The sequence below is a fragment of the Prionailurus viverrinus genome, chromosome C1 (genome assembly GCF_022837055.1).
Source record: "Prionailurus viverrinus isolate Anna chromosome C1, UM_Priviv_1.0, whole genome shotgun sequence".
NCBI classification, from domain to species: Eukaryota; Metazoa; Chordata; class Mammalia; order Carnivora; family Felidae; genus Prionailurus; species Prionailurus viverrinus.
In genome coordinates, this window is record NC_062568.1 from 85,324,479 (window position 1) to 85,349,404 (window position 24,926).

The following is a 24,926-nucleotide window of genomic DNA, read 5'->3' on the forward strand; positions in this document are numbered from 1 at the left end:
AAACTGATGGCTTGTCTTTGAGCTAAAAGCCCCTTAGTCACCTCATCATTATAAACAAACATATATGCTGGTGAATATAGCATAATGTAATCTTGCCTTAGAAGCATTTTTTTCTCTAGTTGTTCAAAAATCAATTAAAAATTAGGACGGATGACTAGACCCCACTTGGAATATTTGTTTTATATCTATGTACCAGATGTTGAATTTTTTAATGACACCCTGGAATATATATTTAGGGGAGAGTGGCCAGCATAATTCTGTGAAAATTCTGTGGGAGGAAAAATGTTGCATAACCTGAACACTCAGCGGGAATAAGCAGGCTGTTGTCAAAATTTTATAGAGCTGTAGTAGAGAAGAGACATTTGGCTTGTTTTATTATAAGACAATTGATTTTAGCGAAATCTAAAGGAAGGACTTTCTCACTGTCAGATCTATCCTAAGATGGTCTCACATGACTTTTCTTTTCTTTTGCATCTAAAGCAAACATTTTTGTTTGTTGTCTAGATTCTTCTTGTTCTTGGAACCAATTTGCTTGTTCTGCACAAAAATGTATATCTAAACACTGGATTTGTGATGGAGAGGACGATTGTGGAGATGGATTAGATGAAAGTGATAGCATTTGCGGTGAGTTGTTTCTTTTGTGTTCTCATTCAATTCTTAGGCATATGATATATGTGCACTACAATTTTAGAGCAATCAAAAACATGAAACTCTGTTTTCTACTCTGTTAAATTTAATTTAAATTTACATATACATTTCCATGTAGCTGGTTTTATTATTTTAATGACAACCTGTCGTTCTACTATTTTTACATACACAGTTATTCAGTTTTTAGGATTTTTCCTGAATATTCACAATGAATACATTTGCAAATTTTATTTTTTTTTAGTATTCAATTACTTCTTTGGAATAGATCTCAATGACTGAGAATACTTGGATCGAATAATCAAACATTTTTCATGGCTCATGATATGTATTGCTAAGTGGCCCTCAAAAATATACTGATTTGCACTGTCACAAGCTACCCACACTATTTATGTTTGTATATATGTATTATAGTGATTGTTATTAGTGGATTGTTTTAAATAGATAGTAAAGAAGGGGGATATTTATATATTTTTAAGTGTACTTCAATAAACAGCTTTCTAGAATTAGAGATAGAATGTCCCACTATGTATCAACTACATAGCCAGTGTAATTGCTTTCAAATAATCACAAACATTTAAGAAATAACTTAAATGGGATTATTAGGTTAATTTTTTAAGGGGAAAAAGATGGAATTTATCTAGTCTGTATAAATTTATTACAAATGGACAGGCATTCTACTATTTATTTATGTGTCTTTGTGTTTATCTTTCTGATCTGTTTCTATTTGCATGTTTGTATTATAGGCATAAAATCTTTACTCATTGTATTAGCCCTATTTCATAGCTTTTATCATCCTTATTTCAGAGAGAAAAGGACCTGAGTCATAGAATAAGGTGCACGTACAGAGTTAGGTGTACTTAACACCATTTTTAAATTTCAGTAGTTGTGGCCTTTTAGGTCCCTTCCATTGAGACAAGTTGATAGGATTTTATACTATTCAAGTTGTTTGTAAACAACATAAAATTAGAGATGTCCCCTGACAGTAGGCAATTTATTTTCTTGTATTTAAGCCACCCCAAATCTATCTTTTGTTTACATAGCTGAAACAGTTATGCGGCAGATAAATACAGAAGGATCACTATAGAAAAGCTCTGAAAGGAAAAAGAAATCAGTAATCAATTAGATGTTTCACCAGTGGCTTTTAACTACTTTTTCCTCTTTGCTATTAATTTTGTTTTAATTTTAACAAAAGAATCACCTACTTACAATGAGGTGAACATGTTGCCAGTCACTAAAATCATCTTGGATTTGACCTTTTGTTTCACCCTACACCAAAGTGCTCAGTTGATACCTCTGTCTTTTCTGAGTGGACACAGCAAAATAGAAGGTATAAAGCTTATGCAATCATACAGAGCTGAATTATCCCACATCTGCATTTTTGCTACCTATTAAGAGGGTACAAAAAATATCCCTTATGTAACTATTATGATCATCTATCATGAATCAATGTATACAATATAAATGTTCTTTTTCAGAGTATTATTGCCAATCTACATCTATCAATGTGCTGATAACTTTTTAAATAATTAAAATGGTAATGGACATGTTTACCTGTTGTCAAAACCTGTCTGTTTAATTTACTTACAGGTTGTATTTTATATGCTAACTGCTAAGCTGGTGACACATACAAAATCTTTAGACCAAGTATCATTGAATGAACTGAATCTAATATACTAGGTTTGGAAAGAAACTTTATAAATAATTTATCTCAGTGGTTCACAACCTTAAGTGCACAAAATATTCTTCTTAGAAGTTTGTTAAAAATGTAGATTCTTGGGGCGCCTGGGTGGCACAGTCGGTTAAGCGTCCGACTTCAGCCAGGTCACGATCTCGCGGTCCGGGAGTTCGAGCCCCGCGTCAGGCTCTGGGCTGATGGCTCAGAGCCCGGAGCCTGTTTCCGATTCTGTGTCTCCCTCTCTCTCTGCCCCTCCCCCGTTCATGCTCTGTCTCTCTCTGTCCCAAAAATAAATAAACAAAAAAAAATGTAGATTCTTTTTTTAATTTTTTTAACATTTATTTATTATTGAGAGACAGAGAGACACAGAGCGTGAGCAGAGGAGGGGTAGAGAGAGAGAGACACAGAATCTGAAGCAGGCTCCAGGCTCTGAGCTGTCAGCACAGAGCCCGACGCGGGGCTCGAACTCACAAACTGTGAGATCACGAACTGAGCCACCCAGGTGCCCCAAAAATGTAGATTCTTAATCTTCATCTTTAAATATTCTAATATGGGCTGTAAGCACAACCTTTCTTAGTAAACACAATAATGGTTCTGACTTGGTATCTGAGGATCCCATTTAGTTAATAAATTGCTTTAGGTCACTCAGAGTATCAGTAATGACAGAGCTAGGACCAGAATTCAGATTTCTGGAGGATTTCCTAAATGGGATAGTAACTCTTACCAATCAAATATAATATCTGAGCAGGTACCCAAGACGGATCTGGTGGAAATCTTTCAGCTTGTCTTCTTTTCCTGGAATTCATTTCCCTGAGGAAGGCAATGTGTCTCCAGATGGCAGGAATAACTATGGAATGATGCCATGAGTTTTTTTCTTTGGCCCATTTTCTTTCCAATTGACTATGATGTTTTGGCATGCTCTTAACACAGAATCTATTGAATACTATCAAGGGAGTCAGGAAATTAGCTGCAAAGAGCTTTATGCCATTTTATAGCTTGAGGTGGCTTAGTAATTATCTAGTCATTTCCCTCATTTTACAAATAGTGAAGCTCAAACACTAGTCTTCTCCAAGGTCATAGCGAATTAGATTTCTCAATAGCCAAATTGATGTTATATCTATTATGCCTACCTTGAGAATAAATTGGGTGATAATCGGAAAGTAGACAAGGAGTTTCACATGCACCAAAACTTCCTTACTAGGGAGAATGCCTTTTTTTTTTAAACTCAAGCTAAATAACAAAAATATTATGGAAATTAAAGCACTAATTGAGAGTATAATAGTAAAAGTGACACTTTATATTCTAATGGCAAGTTTGAAAAGATAGATCATTATGAGGAATAGTATAAAAATAAATTCTGGAGGAAGATAATTTTATTATAGAAGGTACTAAAGACATAATAGTTAGCAGGTAAATTCATTTTTAAATGAAAGCAACATTTATTTAATAGATTTTTTATGATTTCTTCCAGGAATAGATATCATATTAAACCTCATTCTATTAGCACTGATCCTCAATCAAATGAGCACATGTGAATTACCTGGAGGACTTTTCTACATTCACTTGCCATCCTGTCTTCTAAGCTAAAGTATATGTGAAGGACAGTCATGTTTATGAAGGAGAAAATCCTCAAGGCGTTTTATATGGGCACGCTGTTGCCCTGCCGTATTGAAAACATTGCCTTGAAAAGCATTTTCTGCTCCTAGCAACTCTACAGCTGAAAAGAAAGATGATAATTATATAATGAAAGCATGTTGGTCACTGCTTTAAATGTTTGGAAACAAATATCTCTCTTCACTCCATTCAGTCATATTGTATTTTATTCCTGGAAATAATAGCGTTTTTTTTTAATAGTTCTAACAATGTGTTTTCTTCCTTTTCTTTCTTTCTTTCTTTCTTTCTTTCTTTCTTTCTTTCTTTCTTTCTTTCTTTCTAGCATCTTTCTATGGGCAGCTTTTGCTCTCAGAAAATGAAGTTAAAGAAAAGTTAGAACATGATTTGAGGGTCATGTAACTGATTCATTCAACAAACATGTTATATAAATAAAAGCAGGAGCTAGGAAAATATCATGAGAAATAATCATGTTCTGTTTCATATGTTTACCCTATACCCACTTAAGGAGAAACAAAGAAACCACCAATGACCCTTTGAATTTATAGTGAAAGTCAGCAAGCATTTTTTTTCTTTCTGTATACATCTGAAAAACATCATACATCTAAAGGGACATTGAATTGACAGAGCAAAGGTAAATTCTACTTATTAAGTGTGTATGAAAAAAAGGAACATGCATACATTTATTCTTTTCAGCCAACACAAGGTGGGGAGTAACAGTCATAGCATTAGTGGTTAAGAGAAGGTGCTTAGCAATCAGAAGAGTTTTGGACTCCTAGCTCAACCTGTGGGACTTTCAACTTCTCTGAGGCTCAGTTTTCTTTCAGTGAAATAAGGCTAATAATAGTCTACTGGTTGGGATTACTGCAAAAATTAAATGAGTGAATATATTATGTGCCTAGCATATATTAAGCAATAAAAATTTCATTATTATCATTACATTGTTATTATAACTATTACTATTATTATTATTATCCTTATAGGTTCTGTCTTTTATAAATGTTATCAAAGTTTATTCACAAGTCTATGACATATCTATGCTTTGCTACATCTTACAAGCAGAAAAGATCTTTATTGTTTTCTGCCATGTAGCCTTAAGAAATCTAACACTTGCAATTAGGAAGAAATGCATTCTGGGAGGAAAATGTGTAAACATCTGTAGGAGAAGGATGCTATCTAATGATTCCAAATAGCTACAATCTCTTCCTTGTTAGCAACATTCTTCTGTGTCCTTTCTTTCTAAGGGAAATATAAATGTTAGACTTCCCCAGCAGACATGCAGTGATCTTAATAGCATTCTTTCCTTGGGTTTCAGGCACTGCCACCTGTGCAACTGACATGTTCAGCTGTCAGGGCTCCCATGCCTGTGTGCCACGGCACTGGCTTTGTGATGGTGAAAGGGACTGTCCAGATGGAAGTGATGAGCTCTCCACAGCAGGCTGCGGTAAGACACGTGAAGGAAAGCTGCCGCAGCACCCTCAGACTCTTGCTTTTGTAGTATTTACCATCTCACATTTTCTCTCACTTTCCCACTCCCTGGACTCATACATAGTACCAGAATTAATCAGGTGGGATGTTGTCATCAGAGTAGTTCGGCAGTTCAGCAACCCCTCTAACCAGCTACTGTCCAGAGATTTTCAAACATGCACATTGGGATTACCCATTTAAAAACCATTCTGATGAACACAGACCCATCTCTTCTCTTCTGAGATTATGTAGCTATCTGATGTTGTGTGACTATAGTAGATTTGTTATTTTCTTTTTAGAACCCCACCCCCACAAAGTGTTTTAGATTGCCTATTACAGACACTCTATAAATGACTGATGTGATACCAAATAACTACTGATCAGAAGGTCAGTAAACACCTATTAGTCCTGCGGAGAGGGTATTAACCCTTAGGTCAGGTAAAAATAGTATGGATATAGCTGAATGAAGCTGGGGGATCAGGGGAACACCTTTGGAGGTCAAACAATTTACTAAGTTTCTGACTCTTGGTCACCTCAGGAAATGTTCACGGAATTACTCAGTAGTAAAAATTTAGATAAAATCTTTTGCATGATCAAGAGAATGAGGGGCCTGAATATTTGAAAACTGTCCCAAGGTCACATAGGGGATCCATTGAGCTGAGCAAGTTGTCAGAAACAGTGCTGTGAATTCTGGCCATTAAAATGAATTCTGCCAATCATTTCTCCAATGACCTGTCTTCAGGTCTTTAAAACTGTATTTGAAGCCATAATATAGGTGTGTGTCTGTGTGGGTATGTATATATGAGTGGACGGGGTAGTTAAAGTGGAGAAAGAAAAAGAAAACTATGAGGCAGGCCTATGTGTTCAAAACTCATGCTATTATAGAATAGTTCACTTTGATCTTGAAACCGATATGTGTGTCTGTAAAGGTCAATGGGGCCACTGAGGGCTACATAACAAAGGATTATGCATCAATTCAGTGATCCAGATGGCCCCAGTATACTATTGCTATTGTAGTAAGTTAACACTCTGGGAGACATATTAACACTTTTGGACCACATGGGTGCTGTTAAGTAAATTATGCTAAAGTACAACAAATTGTACTCAAGTGACCTGAAAGCGTTAATGCCAAATAAGCCTCTGTTGCTTGGTGTTTTAAAGAATAATTCATGTATTAGAATTGGCATAATTCACTTGAGTTATATAACTGTCACAGAGTTCAAAGTTAGCGGAGTTATTAGTAACTGAATTTTACTATGATTATAATGGGAAGTTTTAATGCTACTTCTACATGGCTTCCGTATCTTTTTTGAAAACAAATTTGTTGGAAATAAGTTACACTTGATTAATTCCAAGGAATCCTTTTTGTTTTACTTACTCATATCTCTATTGTAGTCATTACAGACTTGAAAGCAGAGATTTCCTTTTTTGAATATGGGTAAAAGAATAATTATAATACTTTAAATATCAAATTAAATATAGAAGATACTAGGTCATCACAAAGAAATATTATATAACAAAGGTAAAAGTGTCATAGAAGGATTTCAAGGAAAACAAATAACATTATCTTTGTAATGAAGGACAAAGAGAAAAAAGAGAGTTATTCTAGGTAGAGAGAAGTACCTATTAAGATATGGATGTGGTGGGGGGAGTTAGAAGGCATGTAAATTTTTTCAAGTGCCCATTATATGTCAATTATATTGTTAGGTTGTTTTATTTACATTATTGAATTCCCACAGTATCTCAGTGAAATGTTTTTGGGAATCTGCCAAAAATAGTTGTTAAATAGATGGGAATTTAAATAGCACCTGGGAATTTACTGAGTACCTAAAATAAGCTGATCTGCTTCATATACCTTATCTGGTTCTTGCAAGAAGTTTATCAGATAGATCTTATCATTCCCGTTAAGTGAATAAAGAAACAGATAAAACAAGAAAGTAAAAACCTTCCATAAGATATAAATCATAAGTAGCAGAGTGACTTTTTGCAAAACCTTTCTCTTTCTAGTATACTATAGTGACATATATCAGATTCTTTTTTTATTTTACTTAAAAGTGAGATATAATTGACATACAACATTATATGAGTTTTAGGTAAACAACATAATGGTTTGGTCTATGTGATATTTTACAGTAATTAATAAGTTTAGTTAGCATCTATTCTATAGCAGATTTTTTATATTCAAAATATCTCAACAACCTTAGGTCCTAACATACATTAATCTTTTAAATATTAGACAAAGTAATTGAAAATATTTAAATTATCTCCTCAAACCACTGTGATTCCATGCATATAGTATTAAAGTTTATTTACTCTGCAAAACTTACCAGTTTTTGAACTTTTGCTGAAGGTTATTGGACATTTTGGTCAACTATTTTCCCCATTGGTTAGGACCCTTGTTAGAGCATTGTTTTCATGAATCAGGGTTCCAAAAGAATCAGTATTCCATTTCATGGATCAGTATTCTTAATTTGATGTGGTACTTACTTGTTGGGCTTATCAGACCATAGATCTTAACCTATTTCAATATCCCAAAGTCACCCAAGTTTTATTTTCATCTTAGAAACAATAGTTTTCTTAGCTATTTTGATGTTTTCTTTTCACTTCCATCATGAGCATTAGCACTCGGTAGTCTTTTCAGGTTCATTTTTCACAAAGAAGCAAGGTTTTTATCACTTTACTAGCAATCCTGCAGGCATAAGGAGAGAAAAAACCCAGCCACATTATTACAGTTGAATGATTTTTTTATCACTTATGAACTTTTGAATTCATCCTTTAGCAAACTTACAAATTGCTAAATGGCCTGAAATTTCAGGGTCACTGTGGAATTGGTGAATGTATTAATACTAAAACTTTGAATCAGCGTTCATATATTTCATATATAAATATATGCATTTTAATATATATTATGAATTTATATGTATGTCCATATATATATTAGCAAACTTTTCTTTTTTTGTAAATAACTACGAATTATTGAGTATAATAGCATACATTCCCCAAAGTCCTAAGGTGGGGGAAGATGAAATAGGTACTCATCTAACTTTATTTTTTGTGGTATCTTTATTAGCTCCCAATAATACATGTGATGAAAATGCTTTCATGTGTCATAATAAAGTGTGCATCCCCAAGCAGTTTGTTTGTGACCATGATGATGACTGTGGAGATGGCTCCGATGAGTCACTGCAGTGCGGTAAGTATACCCAAACTTTTCATAGAAGATGTTGTCAGGCTGAATAAGAATCTTTTAAGATATCTTAAGAAATACGTAAATACAAGAACAACACATTTCTTTATGCACTAAGGACATGTAAACTCAGTAATATATAGATGCGCCACAATAACTTCTTTAAGCTCTAGCTTAATTACACATTGACTTGGAGATCATGCCTACGTGTAGCATATTCTTATTAGGAGCCACACAGGGAAATGTTTATGAAAATGTTTTTGGTTTAAAGTGCTTTAAACTTTAAAGACAATATATGGCTAGCTAGGTCAGTCTTATAGCCAAATGAAATACTTGAGTGAGAAAAAAAAGAATTCACAACTATCAGAGAAATTGGATACGTAATATTTTCCTTTCACCTTATCCTTTTACATGTACACTTATTTGTTAAAATTGAATAATATAATGATAAAATTTATCTTATTGCATATATATTTATAGGACTAGTACATATATAATATACACACAAATACAAATATAACTTTTGTAGTGAAAATCATTAAAAATTCCTACTTGAAATTGAATTCTTACATGAACCTAGTATTTTTGTAAGAAGAAAAAAAAACTTAAATACATACATGGGTAAATGTAAAATGAAAAGCATTAAAATCCACATATAATGATGAAAGGCAGTAGATTTAGTGCCCTCTTTTGTTCTTCCTGTGTTGTGTCTATAGCCTTGGTTTTTGATAGCAGTCTCTGATAGAAATCATTGGATACCAGTTTTTATGATCATTTCACCATTAAGTCATGGATTCAATGTGATGTTTTAAAAGATACATCATAACTCAAGGTGTTAATCGGAAGTACAATTAATTCTGATTGAATACCTTCCCTCTGTTAGACACTTACTCAGTTGATATGGAGATGAATGAGACAGAGATAGAAGAAATTGCAGACAAACAGGAAGATCAGAAATACAATATAGAAAAATAGCACACATTGTCAGATGGCAATAAGAATCACAATACATGGGAGCAAAGCTGAGAGAATAATTTTTGAGTTACTAAAGAATAAAGAAGCAAGGATTGTTAGAGAAAGTCATATATGGATGGTAGAGAACATACACAGTGGTTAAAAGCTTGGACCTTAGAGGCAGACAGCCTGGGTCCAGATCCTGGCCCTGCCCCTTACTATCTGTGTGATCTTTGAAAAGTTATTTCACCTTTTTGTACCCAAATTCTTCATCTATTTTAAATATATATATATATATATATATATATATATATATATATATTAAGGATGTTAAGAGAATTAAGTTAATATTTGTAAAGTGCTAAGGATAGTTCTGCACACATAGAAAGTTCTTTGTATGTTTACAAATGACTGTAAATTGACATGGTTGAAGAATAGCAATTAGTCTTTTCTGAGGTAAGTTAGAAAGTTGAAGCTGGATTCTAAAAAGTCTGGAATATTTGTTAAGGAATTTGTATTTAATTATTTGGCTCCTAGTTGGCAACACACATTTGAAATAGGGAAATGCCACAGTCAAAATATGTTTCAGGACCATCTTTTTCAGAAGAGTGGATGAAATATTACCCTGGGAGAGGGGAGACATTAGGGAGAAAGTAAGCTAACTAGAAAATTATTGCAATAGTTCTGATGATTAATGATGTGATGATAAGCCAGGGCAGAAATGGTGGAATGAGGAGAACAGAATCAGTCAGAATTCATCTACGGTCAGATATGGAGGAGAAAGGAGAATTTCTAGCTCGGATGACTTGGTGGATGGTGTGTTACTATTAATGAACTTTGGGACACAAGAGATTAAGGGCCAAGTTTTGCAGATGCAGAAGAGAAATGTAAAAAAGAATTAATTTTGGATACTTTGAATATGAAGTGTTAATCAGACAATCACATGGAGCTGTACAGTGAGTGTTTGAAAATTTAGTTCCAGAAACCAAAGGATAACCAGGAAAATAAGATTAATTTGGTGGTCATTGGCATAAAGATGATATTCAAAATGTAGCCAAGAATGAGAACACCCAGCACTGCAGACAGGAAAACGGGAAAGCAACATGTTGAAGATTGAAGTTAGGGCTTCACCTGCAATATTTTAGGATGGAACAGGAGTTGAATTCATACAGAAAGAAGGATAAAAGGGAACAGCAAACGTGAAGTTAGAAAGATGTCCAGGAGAGTGGATTATAAATATTAAATTAGGAAATTATTTACAGGGTAGTGTGCTCAACATCAAATGCTGAAGGAAAGTGAAATAGATAAAGAGTCTGAGACACCTTTGAATTCACTTGTCACTTGGTATTTGTTAGCTCAAAGAGGAATTTCAGAAGGCAGATGTAGAAATGGATATTAATGAATTGAGGAAGAGCTGGAGATAAGTGAGGAAACGCTGGCTAGGGTAGTAGGAAAGAAAAGTAAGGTATAGTTAAGAGTTATGTGGATGGATTTTTATTGTTACTGGGCTGGGAGAGACTTGAATGTAATGTACATATTGACCTATTGACTGAGGAGAATGAACTAGTGAGGAACGGGAGGGAAGAAAGACCAGGGAAACTGGAGTATTTTAGAACTCTCTCATTTTGCCATTCTATGTGACAAACATCTCAATTATATAATCATTGTTGAATTATTTTTCTATTGGAATTTTGTCTATTTGTTAATAAACATACAGATCTTATTCCCTCTTTTCAAAAGTAGAATATTTGCCAGATTTACCAGAAAGTTTCTTAATGGAAATGATAGTTTTTATTGTTAACAAACTTAGGAAAAATACTCATAATATTCAAAATCAAATGAGTTTTACTTACAAACAGGCATAGATATGAACATTAAAAATTGATGGGTTGATACTGTGATTTGAATAAAGCTTTTCAATACCTCTAAGTATCAATATATAGGATAATTACAATAGTTTTGTTTTTATTGCTTTATAAATTTACTTTTCTTTCATTTTAGCAATGTCTTTACAGTTTCAACACTGCTTCCCAAACACAAACATAGCATTACAGCTTCTGAGAATTATTATTATAACTCAGAATCACTTCATCCATATGTTCTGGTGCTATACCTAATCAAGCTTAGTCTTGAAAAAAATGTAATAGCTTTATTCTTGTTTTTCATTCAGAGGGAAATTTTTAGAAGACAGATAATAGGTGAACAGAGATGGTATGGTATCCTCGAGTATTGCATTTCTGTTTCCTCACTCAGAAACACTAAGATTGCCTTGTTTTTTACTTTATTTTCTGGCCTTTAATCCTACTTTTCAACCACAAATATCTCTTCATTATGACCACTGTTCCCAAAAGAAATTAGAAACATTTATCATAGGAGACATGGGTAACTCCCATGGTTAACTAGGTATAGTGTACATTGGGGGATGTAGTTTTAATGAGTATTTGTTATATGAATTAGAAGGTTTGTTTTTTTGTCTCTAGCATATCGACAGTGTAATGTGGAAGAATTTAGTTGTGCTGATGGACGATGCCTCCTAAGTACTCAATGGCAGTGTGATGGAGACTTTGATTGCCCTGACCATTCTGATGAAGCACCTTTAAACCCAAAGTGCAAAAGTGCAGGTACAGAAAATATATAATATGCTTATTCCACAATTTGCTTTCTACTTTATATTTTTAAGTATTTTTTAAAGTTTATTCATTTTTAAGAGATAGAGACAGTGTCAGCTGGGGGGAGGGGAGGACAGAGAGAGAGAGGGAGACACAGATTCCCAAGCAGACTCCAGGCTCTGAGCTGTCAGCACAGAGCGTGATGTGGGACTCGAACCCATGAACCATGAGACCAGGACCTGAACCAAAATCAGACGCCCAATAGACTGATCCACCCAGATGCCCCCCCAACATTTGCTTTTTAATGGCAAAACTGTGACTCTGATTGTCATTCTAGTATGATATTCAAGGAAAATGCAAATAATTAAGCATATGATGTTTCAAGTGATACCATGCAGGATCCTAGTAATCAACTATGTTTTGAAACTACTTTTAGAAATTTAAATCTGTGCCAAAATACAAAGATTTGAGGCAATGAACTTAATGAATCCATCGCCTTGCCCCCTTTGAAAAAGTTATTTTTTCTTAATGCATGATTATGTGAAAATAATTTTCTGGTATGGTCCTATTTTAAAATTTAAACATAAAATAAGCTGAGGTTTACTGAGAGAAAGTCAGTATGAGTCATACTTAGGCACAATGAAATAAATTGCATATCACTTGAACAGAAATATATACATAGCCAAACTTGGTCTATTTATCATTTCACTAGTCCAAAGACTGAATACATAGTCGTATATTTAAAATAAACCCAATTGCTTTTTTCTCATGTACTTTACATGCTAATAGGCTTTCTTTTATCATGTATGATAATGAGTAATATTCAAGTCATCAGGTTGTAAATACCTGCAAAACCTAAACTCCTTTCCATAGATATATTTGGAAAAACTATTATTCACCACAAATGTCCTTTTTATGCCCTGACTTAAAAATGTCAACGTTATATTTCCAGGAAGAAAAAGAATTTAGGAACATCTACCGATTCTAGATTCTTAATTTTTAGTGACATATAATTTCTTAGAGACCTGTGGCTTTAGGGAAATGTCAAACTATCATCATACTTTTAAATTCCATCTTCACAATATAGGTGAAGACAGAAACACTCCATTAATTTTCCTAGAGATGCTATTTTGATTGTTAATTTTCATGGCAAAGAAAGATTTTCAATAAGTGTTGAACATGAAAGTACATTTTGCCCTTGATTTTTTTTTATATTTTGTGTATAAAATATTACACTATGTATAGAGAATTGTAGATGCACATATATTTACCATAATTTTTGACAGATAAGTTATCATATTTGTGAATGTTTTCAACAATTGTAGTATAAAGCAATGGCATGCCCTTTATGTTCCATTTGTTTTATTTTCTTTTTCCAGAACAGTCATGCAACAGTTCATTTTTTATGTGCAAAAATGGCAGGTGCATTCCCAGTGGAGGTCTTTGTGACAGTAAGGATGACTGTGGCGATGGCTCAGATGAGAGAAACTGCCATATAAATGAATGTTTGAGTAAGAAAGTCAGTGGATGTTCTCAAGATTGTCAAGACCTTCCAGTCAGTTACAAGGTAGGTACTCATCAAAAATAGCAAATCACACGATACATTAGAATTTGAGACAGTGAACGCTATGTAATCTACTATAACTGTAAGACTTAAAATGCATCATAATATTGTTGAAGATATATGAAAATGTTGAACATTTTCAATGTATGCTGAACATAAAGAAAAACAAAATCAGCAAAAGACCAGTGTTTAGGGAGATACTGCCATGTTGGTGGCACAAAAATATGTATGCAACTCTTAAGTTCTCATTTCTTCCCTCATTCTTTCTCCCATCTTTGAAGTGAAATGGACTGAGCATCTATCTACCACAACATTGGATAATACAATATTGTTCATATAAACAGAAAAAAAACAGAACACATGAATTATTAGGACTGAGTGCAGGTACACTAAAAATATATCATGCCTAATATCCTAATTGACTTTTGTTAGTACCATTTTCCTGAGGAGGGTGATACAATGACAAAACTGATTGGCAAGAATAGCTCTTAAAAACATCTCCTTTTCATTCATGTTGGAAAGGAGGGTGCAAATGAACATAAAATTAAAGCTGCACAGTAAGTTTGATTATGGTTGGGGAAATCTTAGGAAGAGCAATTCATTCAGAAGTCATGGTTTTTAAGTGAACACTAGTTCTGTCTGAATCAGCAATAGGACAGGCTCCTCTAAAACACAGACTCAGTCTAATGCCATTCATAGCATTACAGAGGTTAGATTTTATTCTACTGAATTCCACACTGATCAGAACACACCTGGGGTACTATGCACACTTATGGACAGGGCATTTTAAGAGGAACCTTGACAAATTGTAGTGTATACAAATTTGTACATCCAGAAGCATAAGGAGTATGGAACACACACCTTTAGGAGTTTTCCCTCGAGCAAAGATGAATTGTTATCTGTATTCAAATATATGAAGTACTGGAATAGGGAGCAACCTAGTCTGAGTTTGTTTCGAAGGTTGGAATTATAAATTAGGAGGCGGATTCTGTTCGGTATAAGGAAAAGTGTTGTAAAATACTCTTTACTTGGAAAGAACTGTCTCATTTCTCACTACTAAAGAGGTTAAATTGTGGCTTTCTTTAAAGCATGCTAGAGAAAATATTTGTATATTGCAAAGATGTTGTATCTTTTTTCTTGCCAGCCTTGACATCCCATGATAGGCCACTTCTGTCAAATGGTAAATTTAGCCAACCACTTTGGCGTCTGTAATCTCTGAATTTCTGGTATTGTGATTAGTTTAACTACATTGATAGGATTTAATTGTATGTAGATGAAACCAGAAAACTACAATGATCATTTTCCTCTATGCAAAAACAGGGATAAAAACCAAAACACTAAGGAAGTTACATTTGTTACGAAAAATATTTTTTTAGTTTGAATATTGTATTAAGACTTGGTTAAATTTATAGACTTAAAGGGGTGTCTGGGTGGCTCAGTTGGTTAAGCGTCTGACCTTGGCTCAGGTCATGATCTCACAGTTTGTGGGTTCGAACCCCATGTTGGGCTCTGTGCTGACAGCTCAGAGCCTGGAGCCTGCTTCAGATTCTGTGTCTCCCTCTCTCTCCACTCCTCCCCTGCTTACACTCTGTCTCTTTCTCTCAAAAATAAACATTAATTTTTTTTTTAATTTACAGACTTAAAACACACATGTAGTCACTTATAACATTGTATTGTTGGTAAAATGAAACAAGACAATGAACCAAAATAACTCTTAATGAGATGAATATCTATCAGATAATCAATTTTAGCAATAAATATTTTGAAACCCAATGGAGCAGAAAAAAATATTATTAGTGACTTATGCACAATCAATATAAAGTGTTTCTTGAAATATTAGGGAACAGGTCATAGAAATATTACAGATAATTAGTTACAATTTAAATGCAGAGTTTATAAATAGTGGTTTAGTTGTATCTGTATAATATATTCTATATTTCTATATGTTTATGGAATATATAAATCATAGAATCTGTCTGTCATCCATCTATCTAGCATCTGTGTATTTTTCCATCTATCTAAAAACTTAAATTTCAAAGTAGATCTCCTTACATTTTATCTACGTGTATTTAAAATCTGTCATAACAAATATGGTGGTAAAATCTAATAATTATAGAATATTAGATGACCACCTTTTCATATAACATCCAAATGAGCTTTAGTATTTTTATAATGCCTGCATATAAGAAGTACTTAGTACTCAGAAATGCCATATTTAGAAAACTACTGTGGTAGAAATATATATCATCCAGAGCAACATATTAAATCATACTATTTTAATTACTTTATAAGACCCATCATATAGAAATCCTTGTTTGTTGATAACTTTAAAAAAATCAGTATTTTCACCTTGACTTCTCAGAAGGGGTCATAGAATGAAGTGAGAATTCTAGTTAAAATAGGTAATATATTTATTTAATCATTTAGAAAGTCTCTGTGTCTGATACCTGACAGAATTGCTATGAATAGCATTCTTGAATATGTACACGTCAAAACTAATGAATAAAATAAAATATCTATTGGGGAAACAAGACCAATATAAAAATTCAAGCAGAATCAGAAATGAGAGATTTAAATAAAGTTTCAAAGCTAACATTTTACATATTGTGTTAAAAATATATATATATATATATATATATACATACACATACATACACACACATATTTATATTCATGATAATGTGTTGATAGGAAATTGAGTAAAAAGCCTTATATACAACAAAATGTTTATATATTTGGGGGGGGGGGTAGGAGCTTATTGGTTTCTCTTTTCCAGGAAATGGAGAAAAATATCCAGTAACCAATTTTTCATTACAAAAGCTATAGAACATGGCAATAAATCCTCCACCAAATTCTGCAATAAAATGAAAATTGCTTACAAAAGCAAAATTTAGACCTTATGGACTGTGAACAATTTGCACGTTTGTTGTAAGACAAATACAATGTATCTAACTATTCAGCAGGGAGTAATAACATTTACTAAAGCAAGGATCTTATTTTGATGTGAAGGATAATTTACCATGTAAAAATAAATGTACTTCTGGGAGAGAAATAAGTTTTAATGTATGTATTAGAAATAATATTTGTAAAATATTGCTTAAAAAGCTACAAAGAAACTTCTCTGAATTTAATAGGAAAAGTTTGGGTAGCTATATTTCTTTCTGGTAGCTATATGATCCTATATAAAAATTAATACAAATCAGGAAAATTTGAAGTCATTCTTGATGGTGAGAAAAATTAAGATAATATTGAAAATACATAAATCTCACTTTCATAAAAAATGGGTTTTTTTGGTAAATGAAAATGAGAAAATTTAAAACTCAGTTTCCAAGATAGATTAATCTCTCATCTTTTATCTTTGAAGGTACAAATGATTATTCTTTTATTTCACTCAACTTATGAAAGCTAGGCTGGTAGAATGTCCCACTGAGACCTTTGGGTTATTTGGGAGCAAAAATGTTTTTGTTAAAACAAGGTTAACGGATTGGGGGAAATGATCTTTTAAAAAAAATCTTCTCTTTCAATAAATAATCTTTTAAAAACTTACTGATAACCTCTTAAACATATTTCATTTGTTTATAGAAATCTATATTTAGTCACTTTTACCAATTTTACATTAAGAAATTGATTTTCTATAAATGTGGAAGCTATTTGATATAGTAGTTCTATTTGATATAGTGGTTGTATAAACCTGATGTTAGTCATTCAAAGTGATTTTCAGAAATCCCATTAAAATTAGGACACTGTTTATTTCCTTTTATAATACTCTCTGAGAGGAATTCAGTACATTCTACTAAAATTCCTTTCACTTGTCCTAAAGTGCTCCTTGAATTCAACAATGCCTTATGTCAGCCTATGGATCTCTGGTTTCTGGCCTAAGTGATCTCTACTCCAGTCCTTTTCAGTGATATATTTTAGTATCCTGTCATTTTCTGCTTGCCTTTTTTAAAAAATATTTTTTTAAAAAATTGTGATAAAATATACATAACATAAAATTTACCATTTTAGCCAACTTTTTTCATTTATTTATTTTTGACAGAGAAAGAGAGCCTGAGTGAGGGAGGAGCAGAAAGAGAGGGAGGGGTAGAGACATAGGGAGAAAGAGGGAGAGAAAATCCCAAGCAGGCTCCACGCTGTCAGCGTAGAGCTGGAATGACTCGGGGCTCGGTCCCAGGAACCATGAGATCACGACCTGAGCCAAAATCAAGAGTCGGACGCTCAACCTACTGAGCCACCTAGGCTCCCCTACCATTTTAACAATTTTTAAGTGTACACTTAGGTGACATTAATCACCTCATTTTCCTTTGCCATAGCAAAGCACTGATTGTCCTGACTTCCTTAAACAGGTAGCAGGATAAGTCTTCTCAAAGAAAGTCAGAGTTTGATGAGGAGAGTTTAGGAAATCAAACTGTGGCTTTTGTTTTGATTTGTTGGCTTAAAAATAAAACAAAACAAAAACTTGTAATTGCTGAGAATTTATTAGCTAAATATTGGTGTAAATTGTTAACAATGAAAGCGCTTAAGCAATTCATTATGAGCTTAAAGCAATTCATTCCTTATAAAAGAACTTAGTAGCAGCCATTTAGTTTGCTTTGGAACATTTCTGGGTGAAGATGAAGTGGCCTCTCCACCAAATAATGTTTTTTTTGTGTGTGTGCTTAAAAAACTCAATTGTTTGCTTACTATTTAATAAATGCACATATATCTCTCTGATTTTTTCCCAATAGATACAAAGATCTGCCATCACATTTATCCTCAGATAAATAATCTAGGTTATTAAATGTTTGCTTTGAATAACTCTTAGATACCAGTTACTCATAACGATTTAGGGTTTCTTTTTAACTCACTGTCCTTCTCAATATTCACACATTCCTTAATTCCAAAAGTGCTAAAGAGTCTTGGTAAAGATAGTATGATCATAATCATCTGGCTAATTATAGATTCATTTTGTATAATTATAATTCTCATATGCTGCCTGGCAGAGATTGAATATAGACCTGAAAGACAGTGACCAGTCACAGTACGTCATTATTTTTGGGACTGCAAATACATACTATGGTGTGACATCAGAATTTACATGCTGGTTAGTAAATATTGCATATCATCATCAGAGTTTCATATATTACATGATAGAGAGATGCTGAACAAAAGATTTGATGACACAAAAAGTGATTAAATTATAGTGGGAAATTATGTTAATATTATTTTATTTCTCCAAACAACATCAGCATACCAAGTTGTGGGATCAGACCCAGTTGACCAATATTAATTGTGCCTTAGTATATGTTATAGACAGTCTCAGCAATCCTCTGGCTTTATCCGGGCAACTTTACCCGTACAACTTCTAGCTTCTCATCAGTTAACTAAAAATAATAATACCTACATCACTGATTTCTGTAAGGCCCTGTTGAAATAGCATATGTACCAATGCTAGTAATCTACAAAGCTCTGCATAATCATTAATTCTTATGATCGTTAAAGTCTTCTAAAAAGTCAAGATAATGCAGTAGAAAAAGAATGAAGGAAGTTGACTAGTTTTGTGGTCCTTGCCATGCTATGGCCACATGGCTTTGATGATGTCAGTTAACTTTTATAAAAATCTTGCCAACCTCGCATGATCAAATGAAGATATTTGGGAGAATTTGTTTTTAGCTTTAATATTACTTAATATACATAATTCTTATTAAAGGTTAATCCCTGGAGACAGAAAGACTTGCCATTATCTATTCTTTTTTTAATTAATTAATTTATTTTTTTAAGTTTACTTATTTATTTTGAGAGACACAGAGACAGCATGAGTGGGGGTAGGTCAGAGAGAGAGGGAGACAGAGAGTCCCATGCTCTCAGCATGGAGCCCGATATGGAGCTCAAACTCATAAAACCATGAGATCATGACCTGAGCTGAAACCAAGAGTCAGATGCTTAACTGACTGAGCCATCCAGGCACCCTGTCATTATCTATTCTTAAATGATTTTCTTATTTGAATCATGCTAACAGGATATCCAATAGGAAAAGACAGTGACAATGATATGAAATGATTATACTTGTTTCTCATTCTTTAGTGCAAATGCTGGCCTGGATTCCAACTGAAGGATGATGGTAAAACATGTGTGGACGTTGACGAATGCTCCTTGGGATTTCCGTGTAGCCAGCAATGCATCAATACATATGGGACCTACAAGTGCTTTTGTACAGATGGGTATGAAATACAACCTGATAACCCAAATGGCTGCAAATCACTCTCAGGTATGGAATTGAACTTGTCCACTGATCCAGCCTCAGTTACACATATGGATTCTGAGTTTTATAGCTATTCTTACTGAATTCACTCCCCTTTGCTGTTTCTGAGAAATCAAAATTCTTCCTTACTTACCTTGATATAGGGATATGTCACTCTAATTTTGTGTGCTGTCCACAAACTGTTCTGTTTGTAATAAAATCGCATTATGGTCTTGTGCATTATTAACTGATTTTTAGATTTTGAGAGTGCTCAGAGGTAAAAAGAACTATTTCTAGCATTTTTTCCTGCTGCATCACAGGTTCTTAAGAGAAGGTTTGACCAAGACTATTCTTCAAAGTTTATTTATTATTTTTTTGGGACAGAGAGAGACAGAGCATGAACTGGGGAGGGGCAGAGAGAGAGGGAGACACAGAATCCGAAACAGGCTTCAGGCTCTGAGCCATCAGCCCTGAGCCTGACGCGGGGCTCGAACTCACGGACCGCAAGATCGTGACCTGGCTGAAGTCGGACGCTTAACCGGCTGTGCCACCCAGGCGCCCCTGACCAAGACTATTAAAGAGCCTATTGTGACTGTATTATAATAGCTTTCCTTCTCCCCTATACCATACATGCTCATATACGTATGCCAAGAAGGTCAATAATGATAATAGTAATGATGATGACAACAATAGCAATAAATCAGCTATATAGGGCTACTTGAATTCTTCCATAGACTCAGCAAATATTATTAAACTTCTCTTTGTTTCTAGTAGTGAGTTTGACTTTGTAAATTAGAAAATTTAATAGAACGTGGGCCATAATTTTAAAAATATTATAATTCATTAGGGGAGAAAATCACACATATTAAAATAATGCAAAGCAATATATAATAAATGACTGAGCAAAAAATGATACACAATATTGTCTCTACCCCCTCACTTTCTGTGAATCAAACAGCATTGCTAGCTTCTTATGTATATGTATGTCACATTTCTATGACGGCGTAGAGTATATTATGCTAAGCAAAGTAAGTCAGTCAGAGAAAGACAAGAGGGTGCTCAAACTCCTGGCCCCAGAGATGATGACCTGAACTGAAGTCAGATGCTTAACCAACTGAGCCACCCAGAAGCCCCCCAGGCACCAGGAATTCTTTTTTTTTTTAATTTTTTTAAATGTTTATTTATTATTGAGAGACAGAGAGAGACAGAGCATGAGCAGGGGAAGGGCAGGGAAGAGGGAGAGGGAGACAGAATCTGAAGCAGGCTCCAGGCTCTGAGCTGTCAGCACAGAGCCCGACGCGGGACTGAAACTCATGAACCGCGAGATCATGACCTGAGCTGAAGTCGGACGCTCAACCGACTGAGCCACCCAGGCGCCCCTAGGAATTCTTAAAATTAGTTTTTCAACTGGTTAACCCTTTGCACATTATAGAGAAACAAAAAAACCCTTTCAGTTTTTTTGTGTGTTTGTTTTTTTTCACTTTTACTTATTCTTGGAGTATTCCTCACTGAATCAATTTGTATATTATTTGAAGCCTGTTGTTTTATTTGCAAACCTACTTGCTATATCATGCATTCAGCCACATGAAATAAGAAAAAAGAAAATCACAAAACCGGTCAATGTTTTTGTTACTTTAAACTTTTCAGAAAGGAGGGTATGAAGGAGATGAATGCTGATGATTACAATTTTTATCTCATTATATCATGTGTCCATGCTGTAGTTGTTTCTCATTAGCAGCAATTATTAGAAACTAATAATGATACAAAAATGTGTTCCTGAAGCATAATTCTTTTGCTAAAGAGATGGATTTTTTCCAACTTTATTGAAGTATAGTTGACATTTAGCTGTGTAACATATAGCTGTGTGACACATAGCTGTGTAACATGTCTACACATGATACACTTTAGATATTGCAACATGAGTGCCACCATAGTGTTAGGAATCCCTCTGTCACTTCACCTAATTACCATTTCTTTCTTGTGGTGATAACATTTAAGCTCTACTCTCTTAGCAACTTTCAAGTATGTAGTATTTTACCTAAAATCACCATGCTGTGCCTTAGATCCTCAGAACTTATTTATCTTCTTACTGGAAGTTTGTATTCTTTAACCAACATCTCCCCATTTCTCTCACCCCTCATACCTGGCAACCACCATTCTACTGTCTGTTTCTATGAGTTTGACTTTTTTGATATTCTACATATAGGTGATAATCACATAGTATTCATCCTTCTCTAACTTACTTCACTTAGTATAATGTTCTCAAGGACCATCCATGTTGTTGTAAATGGCAGAATTTCATTATTTCTCATGGCTGAATAATATTCCATTGTGTGTGTATATATGTGTATAATGTATAATATAGTATATGTATATAATATATAAAACATAATATGCATATATATTATATACTATAAAAAATACATATGCGTAAATACATACATATAAATTGACACATGCATGTAAACACAGATACATATACATATATTTATATATATGTGTATGTATGTCACATCTTCTTTATTCATCCATTGATGGACATTTAGGTGATTTCCATATCTTGGCTGTTGTGAATAAAGCTGTCATAAACATGGGAGTGAAGATATGTATCTTTATCATCATGTTTTTATTTCCTTTGGATAAATACCCAGAAGCAAGATTACTGGTTCATATGTTGGTTCTATTTTTAATCTTTTTAGGGACCTCTGTACTGGTTTTCATAGTGGATATACATTCCTACCGACAATGAACAAAGTTTCCTTTTTCTCAAATCCTTGTCAACACTTGTTATCTCTGGTGTTTTTGATGATAGATATTCTAACAGATGTAAGGTGATATCTCACTGATTTTAATTTGTGTTTCCCTGATTATTGTTGATGTTGAACATTTTTTGATGTACTTGTTGGCCATTTGTATGTCTTCTTTGGAAAAATGTCTATTCAGTTCCTCTGCCCATATTTAAATCAATTTATTTTTGGTTTTTGTTATTGATTTGTATGTGAGTTCTTTATATGTTTTCATTGTAACCTGTTATCAGATATATAAGTTACAAATATTTTCTCCCATTTCATATGTTGCCTTTTAATTGTGTTGATTGTTTCTTTTGCTGCACAGAAAGAAACTTTTTACTTTGATATAGTTCTGCTTATTTTTGCCTTTATTGCTTGTGTTTTTTCTGTAATATCTAAAAAAAATCATTAACATGACCTTAAAGGAGCCTTTTGTTGATATTTTCTTTGAGGAATTTTATAATTTCAGTTATTACATTTAAGTAGTAAAGAACAGAACTACCTAAGTATTAAGGTAGACCATGACTGGGGTACCTGGGTGGTTAGGTTGGTTAAGCGTTGGACTCTTGATCTCAGCTCAGGTCATGATCTCACAGTTCATGAGCTCGAGCCTGGTGTGAGATTCCATGATGACAGCATGGAGCCTGCTTGGGATTCTCTATCTCCCCTCTCTTTTCTGCCCCTCCCTTGCTTGTACTCTTTCCCAAATAAATAAACATTAACAAAAAAGGTAGACCATGACTGACTAATTTTATATTTATACATATAGTTGACAAGGGATGACAAGGTGCCTTCAACCTCAGACTGACTCTCTTGAGTAGGGTTCTGAGTCTCAATTTAGCATCAACACAAAGAGTGAATGATTGATTGGGGATCCTGTCCTTGCTCATAGAAGGAGATGTCCGGCATGTGTGATACACATTTTTTTTTTTAATGTTTATTATTTTTGAGAAAGAGAGCAAGCCTGGAAGGGGCAGAGAGAGAGGGAGACACAGAATCGGAAGCAGGCTCCAGGCTCTGACCTGTCAGCACAGAGCCCAATGCGGGGCTCGAACTCACAGACCATGAGATCATGACCTGAGCTGTAGTCAGCCACCCAACTGACATAGCCACCCAGGCACCCCTGTGATACACATTTCTAATCCCTGACATAAACTATGATAAAAAATAATACACTACCCTATTAATTATATATTTACTATGAAACTAAATTATAAGAAGATGAAAGTAGTAGTTTTTAATATAAACAAACAGGACAATAACTCTGTAACAGTAAATGATTTCCAATAAAATCCATATTAAATTACATAAAGTGACTACTGTCTTCTTCATTGTTTTTTTCTTCTTCTTTTTTCTTTCTTTTTTTTTCTTTTTTTCTTTTTGTAGTTTTTTTTTTTCTTTTTGTAGTTTCTACTGACATTAAATTTGCTTATAAGGCAACTAAGCATATGACTGCATCTTAGAAACAAAGCTATTTATAAAGAGTTTGAACAAATCTTTAATTGAATTGCTCTAGGATTATAACAATCAAGAATGTGGTCAATTTGAATTTAAATTATTCAAATATGTATTCAAATAAACATGTTGTGTACGAAACTTTCTGAATATTTTTAAAAATCCATTTTGTTTCCAAAAATATTCTAAAAGAAAACCACTTTAAAGGTTTATATTTGGAGCATGGTCAGATTCCTATTATTATTTTTCCTAGATTCTAGAACAAATGAGATACTAAAATATATTGGAACAACTAAAAGAAGGAAATAAAGATTATTAAAGGAATTAAAAAGCAGGATTATGAGGAAAGGTGAAATTGATTAACAAAAATTATAGAACCTGGAATTCAGAAGTTATTTAAGAGAAGTCTCCAGGCAGATAAAAGAAATATGCGTAGGCAATGATACTCTTGATTTTCACCAAAGTCATTCTGACAGTATAAGCTGGTTATTTGATTATCAAGAAAGATTTTTCTGATTATATGAATGTTTAGCTGTACTGTAGTATTCTAAGATATGTGTAGCTTATTCTTTCCCAAAATTCATTTTAAAAAATCAGATTATGACACCAGATATTTTCCGCCAGTTGCAAATAAATTAGATAACCTGCTGTTCACAAAAACTGAGGGAAAGAGAGGGATGCATTTAGAATTATCTAGATTTTCTATACTACCTGCGTATCTGCTGTTTTTTTCATTTTACTGTAAAT

The 24,926-nt window shown here is 33.7% G+C and overlaps 1 protein-coding gene across 1 annotated transcript in view; it reads left to right on the plus strand.

The window, feature by feature from the left end:
- The window catches only part of LRP1B (LDL receptor related protein 1B), a 1,903,200-nt gene that overhangs the window by 1,604,755 nt on the left and 273,519 nt on the right, over positions 1 to 24,926 (plus strand). The window contains exons 51-56 of the mRNA XM_047873645.1: positions 505 to 624; positions 5,250 to 5,378; positions 8,472 to 8,594; positions 12,023 to 12,163; positions 13,531 to 13,718; positions 19,779 to 19,962. Coding sequence (XP_047729601.1) covers positions 505 to 624; positions 5,250 to 5,378; positions 8,472 to 8,594; positions 12,023 to 12,163; positions 13,531 to 13,718; positions 19,779 to 19,962 — 885 coding nt within the window. The remainder of the gene's footprint in view (positions 1 to 504; positions 625 to 5,249; positions 5,379 to 8,471; positions 8,595 to 12,022; positions 12,164 to 13,530; positions 13,719 to 19,778; positions 19,963 to 24,926) is intronic.